The 18,326-nt window shown below is 33.9% G+C and overlaps 1 protein-coding gene across 5 annotated transcripts; it reads right to left on the reverse strand.

The window, feature by feature from the left end:
* Positions 1-6,634: 6,634 nt before the first annotated feature.
* On the reverse strand, positions 6,635-18,184 carry LOC123685057 (aquaporin AQPcic-like). Of its 5 annotated transcripts, none has more exons than XM_045624636.1 (7): positions 17,793-18,184; positions 14,062-14,128; positions 10,862-11,046; positions 10,264-10,407; positions 8,752-8,964; positions 7,208-7,294; positions 6,635-6,858 (listed from the first exon to the last, which is right to left on the reverse strand). In XM_045624636.1, exons 2-7 carry the CDS (start codon positions 14,078-14,080, stop codon positions 6,739-6,741), a joined length of 768 nt encoding a protein of 255 aa, XP_045480592.1. In that variant the 5' UTR covers positions 14,081-14,128; positions 17,793-18,184; the 3' UTR covers positions 6,635-6,738. The 5 variants fall into 5 exon arrangements, with proteins under 5 accessions (XP_045480592.1, XP_045480591.1, XP_045480593.1 ...); XM_045624635.1 differs by lacking the exon at positions 17,793-18,184 and adding an exon at positions 15,643-15,799; XM_045624637.1 differs by lacking the exon at positions 17,793-18,184 and adding an exon at positions 14,207-14,264.
* Positions 18,185-18,326: the final 142 nt, after the last annotated feature.

An 18,326-nucleotide genomic window follows, 5' to 3' on the forward strand; every position in this document is an offset into this window, starting at 1 on the left:
TACGGCGACGGTTGATAAGAAATTTTCAAACAGGACCGCATCGAGTGGAATTTGTGAAATTTCATTTCGAGAAATGACAGGAGTTGAGTTGACAAACATACAACTTCGAGATGAGATTGTAAAGGGAAATGAAGATGTAAAATCTTTTTTACGAGCATTAGAGGTGAAACTTTCATTGAAAATCGAGGAGATTAGTCACCGTCTCAACAAAGCGGAAAAAGAAAATGATGAACTGAAGAGGAGAGTTGAATACTTGGAAAGAGAACGAAGAAGGAACGGAATTATAATTTTTGGTTTGGAGAGACACACTGCGATAGTTGGAGTTCAGGATATTGTAGAGTTTATTGGAAATAGTCTGAAAGTTAAACTGGTGGAAGGTGACATCAACAGTTTGTTTACACTAGGGAGGAATAAAAATAGTCCTATAAAGGTTGAATTTACATCCTATTTGAGGAAACTCACAGTGCTCAAGAATACTAAGAACCTAAAGGGTTCCTCAATAAGGATCACGCAGGATCTCACTGAACAGCAGAGATCTGAGAATAAAATTTTGAGGAAACATCTTTACTCTGCCAAACAAAGAGGGGTGACCAATTGCTACATTAGGAAAGGAAGACTTCATATGGACGATCGTGTCTTCACTCCAGCCGATCTTGAATGTCTAGAGGAAGAAGGTTTTGAGTGTTTTCCCAGTAGACCGCATAGTGATCCAGGTACACCAATCCACCAAACCAAGTCTACAAAGGAAGAAATAGGACACGCAAAGCCAGGTGAATCTACGGTGAAACTGCCCCCGCCAACCCAACCAGTGAAACTGACAACAACCAACAGCGTTTCTGAAAGAGGGTCTTCCATTACGCCTAAACCAGGTACTGTACAAAATTCTTTAAGGGCTTTGGCAAGAGATCGACCAAATACAAGAAAAAACTCGGCTAAAGCGAGTCTCAGAGATTAGTTTCTGTATTATTTGTGTGCTTGTTATGTGTGCAACATTTTGTTGATGTAGATTAGTAACTCCTACTACAAGAATTCTTCGTGGGATTATCCTGATTTATTTTCACATTACTTGAATTGTTTTCATTTTGTGCTCGTTTTTTTTTTCTGTTAGGTCTACAAGAGTTTTGGGATGGATCAATATATAAGGGATTTCGAACATCTGCAGTACGAATCGACTGAAGTGGACGACGACCAGGGCTTTAGGATCATTGATGGGGTAGCCAAGAAGGCGGGATTTGCTGTTTTTCATGCGAACATTAGAAGCATCAATAAAAACTTCGATGAAATGTCAATTTTACTGAAAAAGTTCGATTACCATTTTGATGTTATAGTCTTCACGGAAACATGGTGTGTTCCGGATATCAACCTTTTCAAAATGCCAGAATACGAAATAATTTATAACTCAGGAGATTATAATCAGAACGACGGAGTTGTCGTGTATATAAAAAAGAAACTGGTGTTTCAGTGTTTTTTTCTCGATCTTGGTATTATAAGGACAGTTCGCCTCACCATCAAAGGCGTAGACAGAGATATTACAGTTGATGCCCTCTATCGTTCTCCCTCATCCAGTCCGTACGAATTCAATGAACATCTCTGTAATTACATGAAGAACTACTGCCTGGACAACAAATATACGTATTTTTTTGTCGGTGATGTTAATATAGATATTAAATCAGATACTGATTTTTGTAATGAATATCTGAATATACTAGGAGAATTTGGCTTTAATTCAATGATTGATAAATATACGAGAGTACAGGGTGAGTCCCAAACTTTGTTGGACCATATCTTTATCAAGAATCCGGTGAACCCTTCAGGATGCAAGTCATATGTCCTCCACTGCAATGTTACAGATCACTTCCCTATACTTGGAATATGTCCAATGTCAACCATTAGAGAACAACCTCCATCAAAAAAACGAGTTGTATTAGATCGGAAAAAACTTTTTGAGACCATGGAGGTGGAAGACTGGAGTGACTATTTCTGTTTGGATGATGTGAACCGGATGTCTGAATGTTTGCTCAACAAGATAAGAAGTGCTGTGGCATCATCTTCCAGACGACATATTAAAAGCCGTAAAGTGAAGAGAAAACCATGGATAACGAAGGGTTTGGTAAAGTCTGTTGATGAAAAACAAAGGATTTATAGGTTGGTACTTAGTAACCCGAACGATGCTCAATTACTACACAAATACAAAACATATAAGAATAAACTCACCAATCTGATTAGAACAGCGAAGAAAGACTACTACTCAGAACAGATAGGAAAAAATAAGGATAATTCAAGAGCTCTTTGGTCCAATATCAGAGATCTGACGGGAAGTGAGAAGACCCAACCTGGAATATATAAGATCAATAAAGAAGGTACCAGCATCACAGATACAGATGAAATTGCTCGGATGTTCAATTCATACTTTGTGAATTTGGGTGGAGAGATGGTTAATCAGATCAGGAGACCAGTGACCCGTATTGTGAGGAGAGACAGAAAGAGCAAAACAATGTTCTTGAGGCCGACAGATGGAAGAGAAGTGCTTGAAATAATAAATGGACTAAAAAATCATAAATGCCCTGGCTTCGATGAAATAACTGGAGAACATCTGAAAATTATTGGTGAACACATAAAGGAACCTCTAGCGTGCCTGGTGAATGTTATTTTTGAAAGAGGAAAGTTTCCAGACAACCTCAAGACGGCTATGATAAAACCTCTGTTCAAAAAAGGTGATCGAGAAAGTCTCTCCAACTATAGGCCAATCTCACTGATTAGTACCATTGCAAAAGTTGTGGAAAAGGTGATCAGGGTACGACTGGTCGAGTTTCTGGAGAGAAACAATTTGCTTTCCAAAAAACAATTTGGTTTCAGACCGGAGAGATCAACGGATGATGCTATTGTTTGTTTGACGAATGGTATCTATCGAGCACTCGATGGGGGAAAATGTACGATGGGACTCTTCTTAGACTTGGCCAGGGCCTTTGACACTGTCAACCACCGCAAACTATTGGACGTCATGGAGGACCTTGGTATAAGAGGAGTAGCGGGTGATTTGTTCCGGTCGTATCTTGAGGATAGAAAACAATGCGTGGAGGTTAATGGAGTCGTGAGTGAGGGGCAGGAGGTTTTGACCGGTGTGCCCCAGGGGACGGTCCTAGGACCTGTACTATTTCTCATCTATATAAATGGATTCCTGTCTCTTGAGGTGGATGCAGAAATATCGTCCTTCGCAGATGACACTGTGATCCTGTTTACTGGCTCTACCTGGGAGGAAGTTGTGGATAAGGCCGAGAATGGAATGGAAGAGATGAGAAATTGGTTAAGTGAAATGGACTTGATGCTGAATATGGAAAAGACCAAGTGCATGGTATTCTCTAACAGAGTATCTGGCTTACCCAGGATTCAGAATTTGGTATTGAGGAATGGCAGTGTAATTGAGTGCATAAAATCGAAAACTTATCTTGGAGTGGAATTCGACGAACACCTTAGATGGGACCTTCACATCGCCAGGGTGACGAAGAAACTTAGATCCCTATTATTTACATTCAGATGCCTGAAAAGAATCATGGACGATGGTATTCTCAAAATTTTGTATCATGCACTGGTTGAGTCGCACTTACAATATGGAATATCATCCTGGGGTGGAGCGTACAAATGTCACAAAACACAACTCAAAGTTTTACAAAAAACCTTCCTCAAGATTATGTATAACAAGGAACGGACTTATCCCACCCAAAAACTCTTCGAGGAAGTAACCATGTTAGAATTGGAAAAACTTTATTATTTTAGAGTTCTTTGCCAGCAGTACAAAAGGAAAACGGAATTGCCGTCTATAAGCCATACTCACGACACTAGGCACAAAAAAAGATCGGAATATGTCACTGAAAGAGCAACAAAAGCAGTAGGTCAGAGATCATTTTATTATATGGCTCCAAGAGTCTTCTCGCTGGTTCCGCTTCATATCAGAAATGTGAATAGTCCAACATTATATAAAAAGTGGTTGAAGATCTGGTTGAGAGGTGTGTCCGCGGATGAGATTGACAGGATTACCGTGAATTCTGGTTAATGGCACTCTAAGAACATTGAGAGCGATCTGTTTTTAATTTTCACTCTTGCATACGATCCCGGTTTGGATTGCTTATTGTTTTTTTTTTTCTTCTTGCATTTTTTGTGAATTACCTACAAATATGATTTTTCATAACTGATTGTATATGTATTAATTTCTGGGAAATAAATCTTATTATTATTATTATTATTATTATTATATACGGCCACAAAATTTTGGAAAAAGTCATCGAAAATTGGACGTCCAGATTGGACTACATCCGAGCCAGCCGTGGCTGGCATATGCCAGAAATCATATTTAAAATGTAATGCCACAAGATTATCTTGCGGATAAATAAAATTCATGACAATCGAATAATCCATCGTTGTTTTATTGCAATTTAAAGTTCTATAGCTCTAAAAAAAACACCCTTCATATCCAAAGTCACCTGAACTAGTCCATAAAAACGCTTGGCTAGATGTCCCTTTGATATAGATACTATGATCCGCCATATACCGGAGTTTATTTGAAAGTATTGTTAGGCAATAAATTCACTGTATAATCGAAATATACTGGCTTCCTCCAAGTGACTTTGGATATACTATACAATTTATTGTGTTTCATTCAAATTGCAATTTATTTTTGAAGACATCAGTTTTGAATTGACTATATCTAAAGGGTGTTCCTAAATTGGAGATTTCTCGGATCATTTCAAGAAAAAAAAACTCCTATAACATGAGTCCGCAATCGCTTTGTTTTTAGATACAGGTGTTAAAGTTCAAATTTTTCTCTTATAGCACCTTCCCTCCACAAGATATTTAACTTGAATTGGCATAAATATTCCAATTTAAAGTTTTCATCATGTGAAATCCAAATTTTGAATGCACTTCTACAGGGTGCCCGCTTTTCTACTCCAGATTATTTTTTTATGAACCACTGGTAGTTTAGAGGAATTTAAAAAGAAGCTCAGGGACCGTAATCTCGACAAGTGATCTTTCAAAACGTTTCTATACGTTCATTCAGTGTTCAGAGCACTGTAAGTAGGTATGTATACGTTTTGAAAGATCACTTGTCGAGAATACGGTTCCTGGCTCAGTACTACACTTTTTGGTTTGTTGTAGTTCTGTCGTATCTGCCATCGATTTCGAGAAAAAAATTCAAACAGCTCTCTATAGTCATCCTCAAGAAAATCCAAATTATTATAAAGACCCAGTTGTAATAAATAAATTAATTATAAGTTTGGCTACTTACTCAAGAAATCTCTCATTTTCCTTCGTAACTCCAATTCGGGAACACCCAGTATGAGATAAGAACAATCGAATTGGTAATAAAAAAAAATTATTTCCAGTAACTTGGTTCAAACTTCGTTATCAAACCTGTTATTCTCACATTAGAGATATGAGTAAACAATGTCGTCAAAAAATTTTTTTTCGAATACCCCCCCCCAAGAAAAAAAAAAGATATACGCCCTTGTGTATTCAAGTTTGAATTTTCCTTACAACATTAAGGGTCGTTCCATTAATCATTCACATGAAATTCGGACTTTTCTGCTGAACTGTTTGTTTTCAGTGCATGTTCTCTCATTGATCATTTGAAATTGACGAAATAATTTATTCTCAGATCAAAATAATTCCCATTAATTAATAAAGGATGTATCAATTGAAAGAAGATTATTTGGAATCTAGTAGAAATCTGCGACAAGCCGTCTATATAGACGTTTTCTATTAATTCAACGAAAAGTTGGATAATTTACGTAATGTGAAATTCCTTGTGAATTATTAATGGAACAGATCATTGAGATCTTTTAGTGAGTGACTTGATAAAACACGAGTGGTCTCATTTTTGATTGGCCGCCGGGTTTTTAGTCAAAAAATGGCGGATTTTTGTTCACATTCTCCGTTTACCTAATTTTTGGAATTTATTCAAAATGTAAGGCCCAATTTAGTAAGGAAAAGTTCACTGTCTAGAATTGTACTTGATATCTGTGTTAAAGCTAAAAATAACCTAATAGGTAAATCACTTGTTGGCCACTAGTAAAGCGCGCATTTTTCAAATAGTAGCAATTTCAATTTTAAGTCAAAGTTTAATTCAACTGTTTGTGATTATTGAACCTTCGAAGTATAAATTTATAGATTCATAAATTGTGTATGCTTTTTCAATTCAATTATAAAATTTTAAATAAATACAAGGGCTCAGAAATGTCAGTACTCAGTATAGAAAAATTTAAACAGTTTATGTTTTCATAACCAGCAAGTTTCGACTTTAGATTTGTGTTTAGAAGAATGATAAATTAAAAGTACCAAAAATCTAAATGCAAAATTCCGTAGAAAATACACATGAATACGAATTCAAAGAAGCGCGCAAAAAGCTCTCGATTTTTTCATTAGTGTTTTTCTAGTTTTGAATAAGGGTCGTAGTAAATTATATAAGAATAAATAAACAAAAGTATTAGTTTTCCCTTTTTTTAATAATTACAATTTTCGAAATATATTCAATACAATATTAAAAAAATATCACTAAATTACCTACACACACTGATATGATCTTAGGTGTTGTACCTACTTCTTGAAAAATAACATTTCTTTAATTGAAAGACTTGAGACGTTGGTAACGATAAATATATATTCACAGGTACATTTTGTTTATAACAACATAATATAGGAAAAAAATTGTATTTTCATACAAAAACATTCTGAGAGGTAGCTGGTTCAACTATTGATCGCATTAGAGTATTCTTCACTTCGATTCTTAGCCTTTGTTTCAGAAAAAAATAATTTGTAGAAACCTACTGATATAAACGGCGATATATTTGGAGCAGTCCAGTAAACCTGAAAAAAAAATAGATAATTTAGGATTACAGAGAAGTATTTACAAAACCACATAAAAAAAAACAAAAAATATCCCAATTATAAAAATGCTATGAAGAAACCAACCAGGATCTGCAGTTAATCTTATTCTTGTAAAAAAATTAACAATTTTATGATTTTTTGAATGATTTGTTCTCGAAACCACCAACTTATGTTCAAATCTGGACCCTCTGTATTATCCAAATATAATGCAAGAAAATAAATTAAAGAATAATATTGCAAGAAAATGAATTGATGAATAATAATTCTCACATTCAGAATGACTCGCTAAGTTGATTCTTAAAATGGACTTAATAATATCTGAACTCACCCATTGATCTTCCCAATCTGATTTATTTCCAAATACTGCTGGCGCGAAAGATCTGGCAGTGTTCATACTTGCGCCAGTAAGAGGACCCTGAAAATCATAGGATTCAAAAACATATAATATCTTCCACCAAAACCAAACACCAAAGAAAATCATTTTAAATCCTCTCAAAAATATCAAGATAACGTTTGAAATGTGAAACCTAAATAATTGTAAATCTTCCAGAGATTTGTTGGACATTGGTAATTAAAAGAATTAATTCACATTAAATTCGAAAATATTAGTTTCTATACAGCAACAGTAATTCCAGTTTGAACAACAAGTAAAAAATTAATGTGTCGAATTTTAGAAATTTAATGGAATTCAAAACATGTCGATGGAATTGGAATGATTCCTGATCAAAAAATCTTCATTTTTTTCCACAACTTATAATTAGTGGATCTTCACGATCTTCACTCTCTTAACTTTATTTCAAAACTGAACAAAACAATCAAACAATTGCAAATAAAGAAGCACATTTTGCCTGAAGATGTCAGAGTATAATAGAAGAGTGCTGAAGGTATTTTACACTTTGTCCGTAAAGTATGGAAAGAATTCATTTTTAGCTAAACAGACCATTTTAAGGAATAATCCTGAAACACGTCGATTTTTTATTTTAATTTACCGTTTTTTAAAATAATAATCTAATATACAGGAGAGTAAATTACTTTCGAGTAATGACGTCACTCTATTTTTTTTTAAATGGAACACCCCCATTTTGTCTCAATTTTCCTATTACTCTAGCTGAGCTGATTCCAAAAATGTATCACATGTTGATTCCAATTGGTACAGGGTGGACAAAAATACAATAATTTTTTGTGTGCTCATAAAGTACCGCGTAACATTCTTTATTAGTTAAATTAACAATATTATCAAAAATACTTATTATCTAGCGGCAATTGGTATGAATGTAACACCCTGTAGTTTGTTACATTTTTAGATTAATAAAATGAACTGTTTCCAAACATGTTTGGTATTTGAGGTCTAGCAGACAGAATATGAAAGAAATTATTTCTTATCAATTTAAAAAAAAACATAGTCGTGTAGTTTTTTGTGAAATGTCATTATTTATTTATTACTTTATTGGTGTTCAATGACAGTTTAGTACTACAATATTTTTGGTATTCGTGAATGTTTTAATTGTTGTTTAGATTTAATTTATTATTTTTGTCCACCCTGTACCAATTGGAATCAACATGTGACCCATTTTTGGAATCAGCTCAGCTAGAGTAATCGGAAAATTGAGACAAAATGGGGGTGTTCCAAAAAAAAAAAATGACGGTGACGTAATTACTCGAAAGTAATTCACTCTGTATATTAGATTATTATTTCAAAATAATATCAAAAATCGACGCGTTTCAGGATTATTTCTTGAAATGGTCTGTTATTCAGCTTAAAATGAATTTGTTCCATACTTTATGGACACAGTTTATAGCAATTATGGAGAAAAATAATTGCAAAAATAAAACAAACCAAAAAAAGATAATTTTCCTGCTAGAAATACTTACGCCTATAATAGATAAAACTCCTACAATTATGGCAAATCTGAGTGGCGTTGAGTCTCCCCATTGGGCATTCCTATCATCCCACACTGAACAAAGAACGAAACATAAGATGCAGGTGATGACAAGCTCTATAAAAAATCCCTGAGTTAAAGTTGCACCCCCTCCCACCTTCGTCATGCAGAAACCATTCTGGACGTAATCTTCTGGAAAGAGAACCTGAAAAAAAAAACCACAAATTGTACTCTACCTCGACGAATATTCTAAATTCGAAATAAATATTATTCAACTGGCTGAAGGACTCAGGTCGATGGCCACAAATACATTTATTATTATTATTATTCAACAGGAAATATCGATATAACCACTAGTTGATAAATTCGTCGATTAAATTTTCACACAATTAAATTATAAAGCGTTGTGACTTATAATGAATATTCGTCCAGGGGGGAAATATATCTCCCTTATCCCTCCCATGGGTATGTCTGAAAATTTATATGATTTACATTTAAAAAACACAAGTTTGTATTATAACTTAAAAAGTGATTGCAATAAAAAAACAAATGACTCCAACAATGGATTCTACTGGAAAAAGTCCCTGCAGAATGTTTTTGTTAAATGTTGCTTGCACCAGTACCTAATAAAGAAGTTATGAGAACTTTTCATTTCACGCCATTTTCCAATCTTCTCTCATAGCTTGAAAATAGTTAAATTTATGAGGTTGCAGTTTTCACAAAATTAATGCTCTAAAAAATCGGGCACGAAAATGTGCCATTCATTTTTTTCTCGCTCAAAGGGATTCTGAAATACTAGACAACGAATTTGGGACACCCGATACATAGGTGTGCTAGGCTTTATTTGTCAGTTAGTGTGTGGCTAGCCTTATTCGTGGATATTTTTGAATTAATTACCCAATTATTGCCATTATTCAATGAAATCGAATGGATGATCGAAAACGTTGAAATACTCTGGTATTTAACAAGGGCGTTGCTGGAAAAAATTTCTCCAGAAAAAATATTGCAGAGTTTGCGATCAATAAAATTAAAAAAACAATAATAATAATAAAATAGAAAAAGTTGAGACTATTTTCGGTGAAATTTGAATTATGTATTTCTGAACGAATTTTGGGGGGTTCCGGACCCCAACGGACCCCCCTGGGCCCCTGGTATTTTCATGTAGGTATTCGATAAAATTTGAGACGTGATATTCATCTGAAAAAACAGAGCATATTTTGTCCCAGTCTGTACTTATGTGTACATCTACCTTCAATACGAAATGTTTCCAACCTTCGATTTATGTTTGCTCAAATATTCTGATCCACATTGAGTAGATAGGTAGCATTGATTTATTGATTGGTTATATTTGAATTCCTCTAAGGTTTTATGCGCTTTTTATCTATCGAAGTATAAGTAGCATGATCTGATAATTGGAGATTGCATTAGATATAACGATATTTCAATCCGCTTTTTCAATGTCTGAAACTATATGTTTGACTAAGGACTTATGATTTAATCTCACCTTCAACAGTCCAAATCCTAAAACTGCTCCCAGGAATTGGGCCAAGAGATAAACCACAAACTGAATTATATTGATTTTTCGTAAAAGTAAACTTGTAATACTGACTGCCGGATTGATGTGACACGCTGTAATGTGTCCTACAACCTGTGGAGAAATAAAATTAAGAAAACAAATCAGAAGTCTATTTTGAAATTTCAGATATTTTCAATAGTCTTGACATTTTCAATATAAATAGTATTTTCCAATTAAAAATAATAGTGTTTATATGAATTACATAGTTCACAAGTTCAATGAATCATAATCTTTCAAGAAATCAAAAGGAGAGCAAGAATCCATTCGATAAGTAACAATAAAATCAATAATTAACTGGGAATATACGTCATACAACTGAAGAAAGACCATTAAACTTTTACCCACAATGAGTCGACTTTCAACTTGAATGATAATAATACATCCTCCGTATTGGAAAATTCCATACAGAAAGTATTCGAAAAATTTTATCACTTACTCTCGCACACATGCAAAGTAGGTAAATAATTAAGTCCAATCTACAAGTGGATTTATCTAAAGGTGTATCTGAAATCGAATGAATACAGACCTGTATAGCCACATGCACTGCAAATCCAAATCCTAGTGATTTTATATGATGTGGTACCGCAGGATCTTCATTGAAACTGATACAACTGGCGCATCCTACAAACATTAAAATCATAGTTCCAATAAGTTCCGCAAAAAATAATGCCAGAAATGGTCTCACCACTCCCACTACTGTTGGTTTACCACCTGGAAAAAAAAATTGTGGGTTGGATGAAGGGTTTTCGTTCTTTTTGGAATGTTTTCATTGATCCATTCATAGCCAATTTTTTACCATCAGGCATGATTCCCACAGACGATCTTGAAAAAAAGTGAACAATCGTTTTAACGTTCGTGTATATTTTGCTCGATTTCATTTACAAAATCGATATTTTCCATCAATTTCATTATTTTCTGACATTAAACTTACTATGCTGGTTCTACAAAACTTCAATCGATGATCTATATCTATATTCAATTTGAAATCTATGGACAAACCGAAATGAATTGAACACAAAAGTGCTTTGATAATTGCATTGCTATAAAAAATTTTAGAATCCCACTTATACAGAGTGATTCACCGCGATGACCTATTAGACGTTTATGGAAAAATAATCGTAATTTTGTGCTGAAAATGTTGGGTTTGAGACATTGATCTTTCTCCCTAAAATATTTTCAGATATCTACAACTTCCGGTTATACTGCAAACAAACTACTACTTCCTTAGTTGTTTCAGATTTTATACTATTATATGACGTAAGTTTGGCGTCAACGGGTTCGTATTCATATTTGTTTTGGCACTTTCGATATTTGATATATTATATAAAATCCTTCTGAAGCATGCTCCAGTCGAAAAACTATAGAAATAGATAAGATTATCGATGACATTGCTGAAACTCCAGAATTATTTCGAATTGCGGAGTAAAATTCTGTTCATCGAATATATTAGGAGATTGGTGGTAGTGATCTGCAATTTCTGATAAGGAATATGTATATCTACGTATAATGTACTCGTACCTACATTATTTCGTTTCAATATAGTAGATAATCATTATTTTTTCGATAACATGCACCAGCTGTTTTTTTATCTCAATAACGCGCAATTGAAACCAAATAATCCAGCAATTATGCATATTTTATGACGTTATTACATCAATCAAAACGGTATGCACCTACAGTTAATCCAGCTTTTAATTCCAAGCTGTTATTGTTAGAATTTCAAACTGAGTGATAGACTGCAAGAACAAAATCTCAGTAGACTAATGAAATTCAGTTCAATTATAGTTTATTATTTTTCATAAAATACAACAAATTGTATATTATAAAGGCCAAAAGAAGTTTGAATAAATTCTGGGCAAACTAAGATATAATTTATCATTTTAACTGAGATTTACATTATTTATTCATTCATTTCGGGATCCATACGGTATTTATATCCAACTGACTTTAGTACCAAATTTCATACATCAGAGTCATACAGCCAATTATATTTGATTGATTTGATTATATTTGAAACAAAATCTTGGCTTGATGAAGAGGAAAATCAACCATCATTGATTGGTATGCTAAGTTTAAACGTGGTGAAATGAGCACCGAAGACGGCGAACGCACTGGACATCCAAAAGAGGATGTTACCGACGAAAAAATCGAAAAAGTTCACAATATAATTTTGAATGACCGTAAAGTGAATTTGATCGGAATTGCAGACATTGTGAGGATATCATCTGAACGTTTAATCATATAATTCACGAATATTTGTACATGAGAAAGTTATGTACAAAATGGGTGCCGCAGGAGCTCACAATCGATCAAAAGCAACGTCTTAATGATTCTGAACAGTGTTTGAAGCTGTTTAAGTGCAATAAACCTGAATTTTTGCGTCGATATGTGACAGTGGATGAAGCATGGCTCCATCATTTCACTCCGGAGTCCAATCGACAGTCAGCTGGGTGGACTGCACACGATGAACCGAATCCAAAGCGAGGAAAAACACAACAGTCAGCTGGCAAGGTTATGGCATCAGTATTCTGGGATGCGCAAGGTATGATATTCATTGATTACCTCCAAAAGGGCCAGACACTCAACATCGATTATTATATAGCGTTATTGGATCGTTTAAAGGATGAAATCGTTAAAAAACGGCCCCATTTGAAGAAGAATAAGGTGCTGTTTCATCAAAACAATGCGCCGTGTCACAAGTCAATGAAAACAATGGCAAAATTAGATGAATTGGGCTTCGAATTGCTTCCGCATCCACCGTAATCGCCAGATCTGGCCCCCAGCGACTTTTTCCTGTTTCCAGACCTCAAAAGAATTCTCGCTGGAAAGAAATTTAGCGCCAATGAAGAAGTAATCGCCGAAACTGGGGCCTATTTTGAAGCGAAAGACAAATCGTACTACAAAAATGGTATCGAAAAGTTGGAAGATCGCTATAATCGCTGTATCGCCCTCGAAGGCAACTATGTTGAATAATAAAATCGAATTTTGCCAAAAAAAAATTATTTTACTATGGTAGACCGGGGAATGTTCAATTGGTCTGTTAATTGCGCCCCAAATTTTTAACAAATATCTTCGAATAACCATCGTTTTATTCAGAAATGGCTCTAACCGCCTTTATTGATCATTAACATCACATATTTTGTGCCTCATTGACTTATTCTCAGTATTCTTATTTCTTAGAGTATTCATCAGTTTTAAAAAAAGCTCTGAAAAGCGCATAGCACAAATTTTGCATTCGATTTTTAGATTTTACATATTCTAAAACTAAAACTGAATTTATTATTGTAGGTAAGTATTATCAATTTCCCATTTAAAATTGGCACTTCAATTTCGTCGCAGATTATAACAGGAATCAAGCTAAAAGGGAAATCATGACCATGGACAAGGTCATAGTCGAATAAATTCCGATAAATTATCTAGATCATCAACTTCCCGAAATCATTGACTAACATCTCTACCTCAGATTGATAAATGAAACTTATGTAATTCCAATAAATCATGTACCGAATGAACTATCCATAATTTAATCTAAAACATCGTAAATCAATTTTCTACTAGAATTAAAACCTAAAAAGATTAAAATCTATTGGATATTGAATCCTATTCTTTTGGAATTGGCGATCTGAACCATTCAGAGAACGATTGGTAGTATGAAAGAATTTGAAGAAAAATGTTTCAAATTTTTTCATTATTTTACGTACTTAGTTATTCTATATAAGTACTCACCATCTTTGTTTCTAGCCATATTTATCTACCTAGTGGTATAGTTGGTAGCACCAAAAAGCGGCTGTAGCTGTTGAAAGAATAATGATAGATTAAATGGCAATTTTAAAAATAGGGGGGCCTTATAAAATATTCGCACAAAGTATACCTAAACCGGTTGGCGATCCAGCCGCCAACACGTATAATTCAAAAATGGATGTATCCTGATAATAGATGGGCTATTCCCCACTATTCTCATCAAACTGAAATGATGTGTATAAATACATAACTAATTAGAGATGGTTTTTATACTGATATCACTCATTCGTTTAAGTACACACAAATGGATTATAAAAAATAGTTATTGGAGACCAAAAATTTTATGAAAAAATTGAAAAATTTCGATTTTTCAAAATGGGGTAAACCCCCCTCATGAATCAACTCTAGTTATGTCACTGATTATGTACCAAATTTCATATATCTGTAGGGCCGAATTTTTTTATTCGATTACTGAATTCTAAACATTCTGGAATGTACCTATATAAGCTATACTGGGTGTCTGCAAGTTCATAGGTTTTCTCAATTGCGATGCGGTTTTCGAGACACCATTCTACTTTTCGATGAATCCTAAGATACCATATGCAGATTTGCTCTAACTGTTGTGGTGTCTATGCTATAGGATGATTTTCAAATTTTCAGACATCGACTATATCTGTTGCAAAATATATTGAAATAATTTAGGATGACCATTAATATTTTTAAGTGAAATTCAGTGGCGTACTGATATTTTTCCAGGTGTCGGAGTTTTTGATGATATAATTTACCCCTTTTCCTTTTCGTCTGTAACGAATATGGTAAGGTGAAAAATAAAATCATCATGAAACAGTCTATTTACTAATTTTGAAATCTTATCCCTTTGAAACATATGCGTGGAAAGTCGCCGTACAAATCATGAAATGTGAAGAATTTTTAAAACTATTCATTTTAGGCACAATATGTCTCAATAAAAAAAAATTAGGTTACTCACAAGGCTATCCGACAGGCAAAAACAAATCAGGGCATGCCATTTGAATGAATGGACTTATTGACATTTTTTAAAGGTAATTATTTTAAAATACAGTACGTTTAGGGCCACCTTTAGAGTGAAACGTAAATTTGCAGTAGACTTGAAAACTTTTCGAGAATTCAAAAAAATAAATCGTACAATTATCTCCAACGGTTTTCAAGTTATGATATTTTGTTTAAGGCCTCAAGATCCATGAAATTTGTTGAAAAAAGTGGCCTACGTCAAAAAGTATCACAGATAAATGATGACAAGTGGGGTATTTCGAAATTAGAATTTTATGGAAATGAGTATGATTTAAAAATAAGGCATTCTCATTTAAAAAAAACAGGGTGGTATCGTGTACCACCACTTTTGGACCATCCTGCCCGAAATTTCCAAGAGTTGTAGACCGATCGAGCACTATTGACTCACCCTGTATATCCTAATGTACATGATACCAAACAAACTAAAATATTCAAGATGAAAAGAAAATTGTTATCCAGCAAAAATGAAACCTATTATGAATTGCATCATGCATGGTTTTTCCCATCAAAACTCACCTCAACAATTGATTTCGAAAAACGTAGAAAAACCGGTTGCTCTAAACTACATCCAATTCCAGATTGTACTGTGCCCAATGGTTGTTGAGTAATCGAGTGAATAATAGCAAATCACGATTCGAAATGAGCTAGGAAGTATCGTCAATAGTAGCATCTTCATTCCTAATCAAAATGATAAACCAGATGGAGAGATTTCAATGTCGAGTAGACACTGTTTATGAACGAACAAAACGCTCTTGATAATAAAACTCATTATTTCACATTCAATTCAATTTATTTCCTTCAAATTAGAGTACAGGGAGTCCCGAATTCGAAAGCACCTCTAAAAGATTTAGAAAAAAATCTACAAGAACCTCCTGATCTTTTTTTTCGAAATAATAAGATAGTGTTTGATAATTCATTTCCTTTTTGTATATTTTTACTTTATAACAGGCTAATTACCATAGCAGTCGATCCCTTCATTCAGATTAAAAAAAAAGATATCAGAAAGCAGATCATAGGTATACAGGTGGTTCAGATTTTAGTTCAATAACTTTAACGTCGCACAGAACAAAATTTTTTATGAAAAAAAATTCACATAAACATATTGCCTAACATGCTTCTTTCATGAGTTAATGGGATTCTAATGAAAATAATTGTGGCATTTTCTGCAGAAAATTTGACATTTCATGAATTGTAATTCACAGACTACTCCACACAATTAGAAATTGCGGTTTTTCCTCATTTAAAGTTTTTCCTTGATAATTCTTAAAGTGTTCATTTCAGGTATAGGGTTTGCTTGAGAGTAATCCCCACTCTCTTTGTACGTAGAATTGTCTAAAATAATAAACAATATAGGTTTCAATTTGAAAATCTTGAGTTTTGATGAATTTGAGTTGTCCAAATTCATGATCTTCTGCTAAACATCCTGTACATTTTTCGTCCAAACTGTAAACAGTCTTAAATTACTACGTATCTGCAGAATTGAAAATAAAAAATGTTTTTTCGAAAAACATTTTTTCTGCAGAAATATTCAAAAAAGTGCGAGTCCCCGTCGCCAACATTTATAAGAATCCCATTAACTCATAAACCGTTGAGTTTTTACCCATGGTATAGCATATTGCAGAAATTGTCATCAAAAAAGCTACCTAATGATGCAAAAATATACTGGGTGTGCCATTTGAAATAAGGAAGTAGTAGTATGTTTCCGGCATAACCGGAAGTTGTAGAGATCTTAAAATATTTTAGGGAGAAAGATCATTGTCTGAAACCCCAACATGCAAATTTTCAGCACAAAATTCTGACTAGTTTTCTAGGAACCTCTGATATGCCATCCAGTGGATCACCCTGTATAGGGTGTTAAAGTTTGAAAAAAAAATAGTTTTTTACTTATAACTCTATTTAATTGTTTGCAACAATTGTTTCACAACACTGTGGTTTCATTAGGCTACATTATTGACTGATGAAACAATTGTTACTAACAATTAAATAGTTTACTGGAAATTACTTCATGTTATTTTATTTATAATGAATTTCCTCAATGTGAGGATTACAAAAAACAAATGACTACACCAATGGATTCTACCGAGAAAAGTACCAGTAGAATGTTTTTGTTTCATGTTTACAACTCCGGTAAAAAAAGTTATGAGAACTTCTCATTTCACGCCAGTTTCCAATTTTCTCTTGTAGCCTGAAAACCGTTTATCCTAGAAAGTTGCGGCTCAAAAATCGGGCCCGAAAATGTCTCATTAATTTTTTCTTACTCGAAGGGGGTTTTGAGATCCCCCACACAAGGAACTTGGGACACCCTATACATATATGCAGAATTTCATCGAATTCTTAGCTTTGAAATTATCATGAAAACAACATTTCCAACACCCAAAATCTACGTAACCCCCATAATTCGATTTTGCCCATTAATATACTCAACCATGGCATTCCAGAACTATGTTCACGGACAGTCGGCCGGACGGGCAGAATTATATTCGTCCACGGATTCGTCATGAGCGCAGGGTCGAGCCCTAAGGTCGAGCCTCATCGTTTGAGATCATACCCAGCACAAAATTCGAAAATTACAAACATGTCTTGACGAAATGATGTTCGGGGAACAAACATTCAAAAGGGAGTTGATATGAATGAAATGATATTCAACCAAATATCTGATAACTCACCTCCAACTACTAGCTCAAAGTCGTGTTGTAGTCGATAAACGTAAAATATTAACTTTGACAAACAATCCCCCTCTCAATTATCATTCAATCTTAGAAAACAATTAAATAATATACAATCTTCTGTTTTTAGAAGCTTTGTATGTCAGAAAGGATCACATTATCACAAAACAATATTTTATAGACAAATCCCGAGGGACAAAAATTTAACTTAGGTATTTCAATTTACGGCACCAAAAATTATCAGCAGTGAAATTTTTAATGTCACAATATTGCAAACAGAGCGATTATCAATACTCATGACTCGACTTTTCATCTATAATTAAAATACACCGGCATCGAAGAACCTTTTAGATGGCATAATATTCGAAAGCTTCCCCGAAAAAACTCAGGTTAAACTATTGATTTTTCACCTTGGCAATCTTTTTACTATTTCGATACTCAGTATTGGAATGAAGCCAGGACACATCCTGATCTTTTATTTATTTTTAAATTGAAAAGTACATATTCAGTTTATTTATTTTAGTAAAAACATTT

Source organism: Harmonia axyridis, chromosome 7, assembly GCF_914767665.1.
Source record: "Harmonia axyridis chromosome 7, icHarAxyr1.1, whole genome shotgun sequence".
Taxonomy (NCBI): domain Eukaryota; kingdom Metazoa; phylum Arthropoda; class Insecta; order Coleoptera; family Coccinellidae; genus Harmonia; species Harmonia axyridis.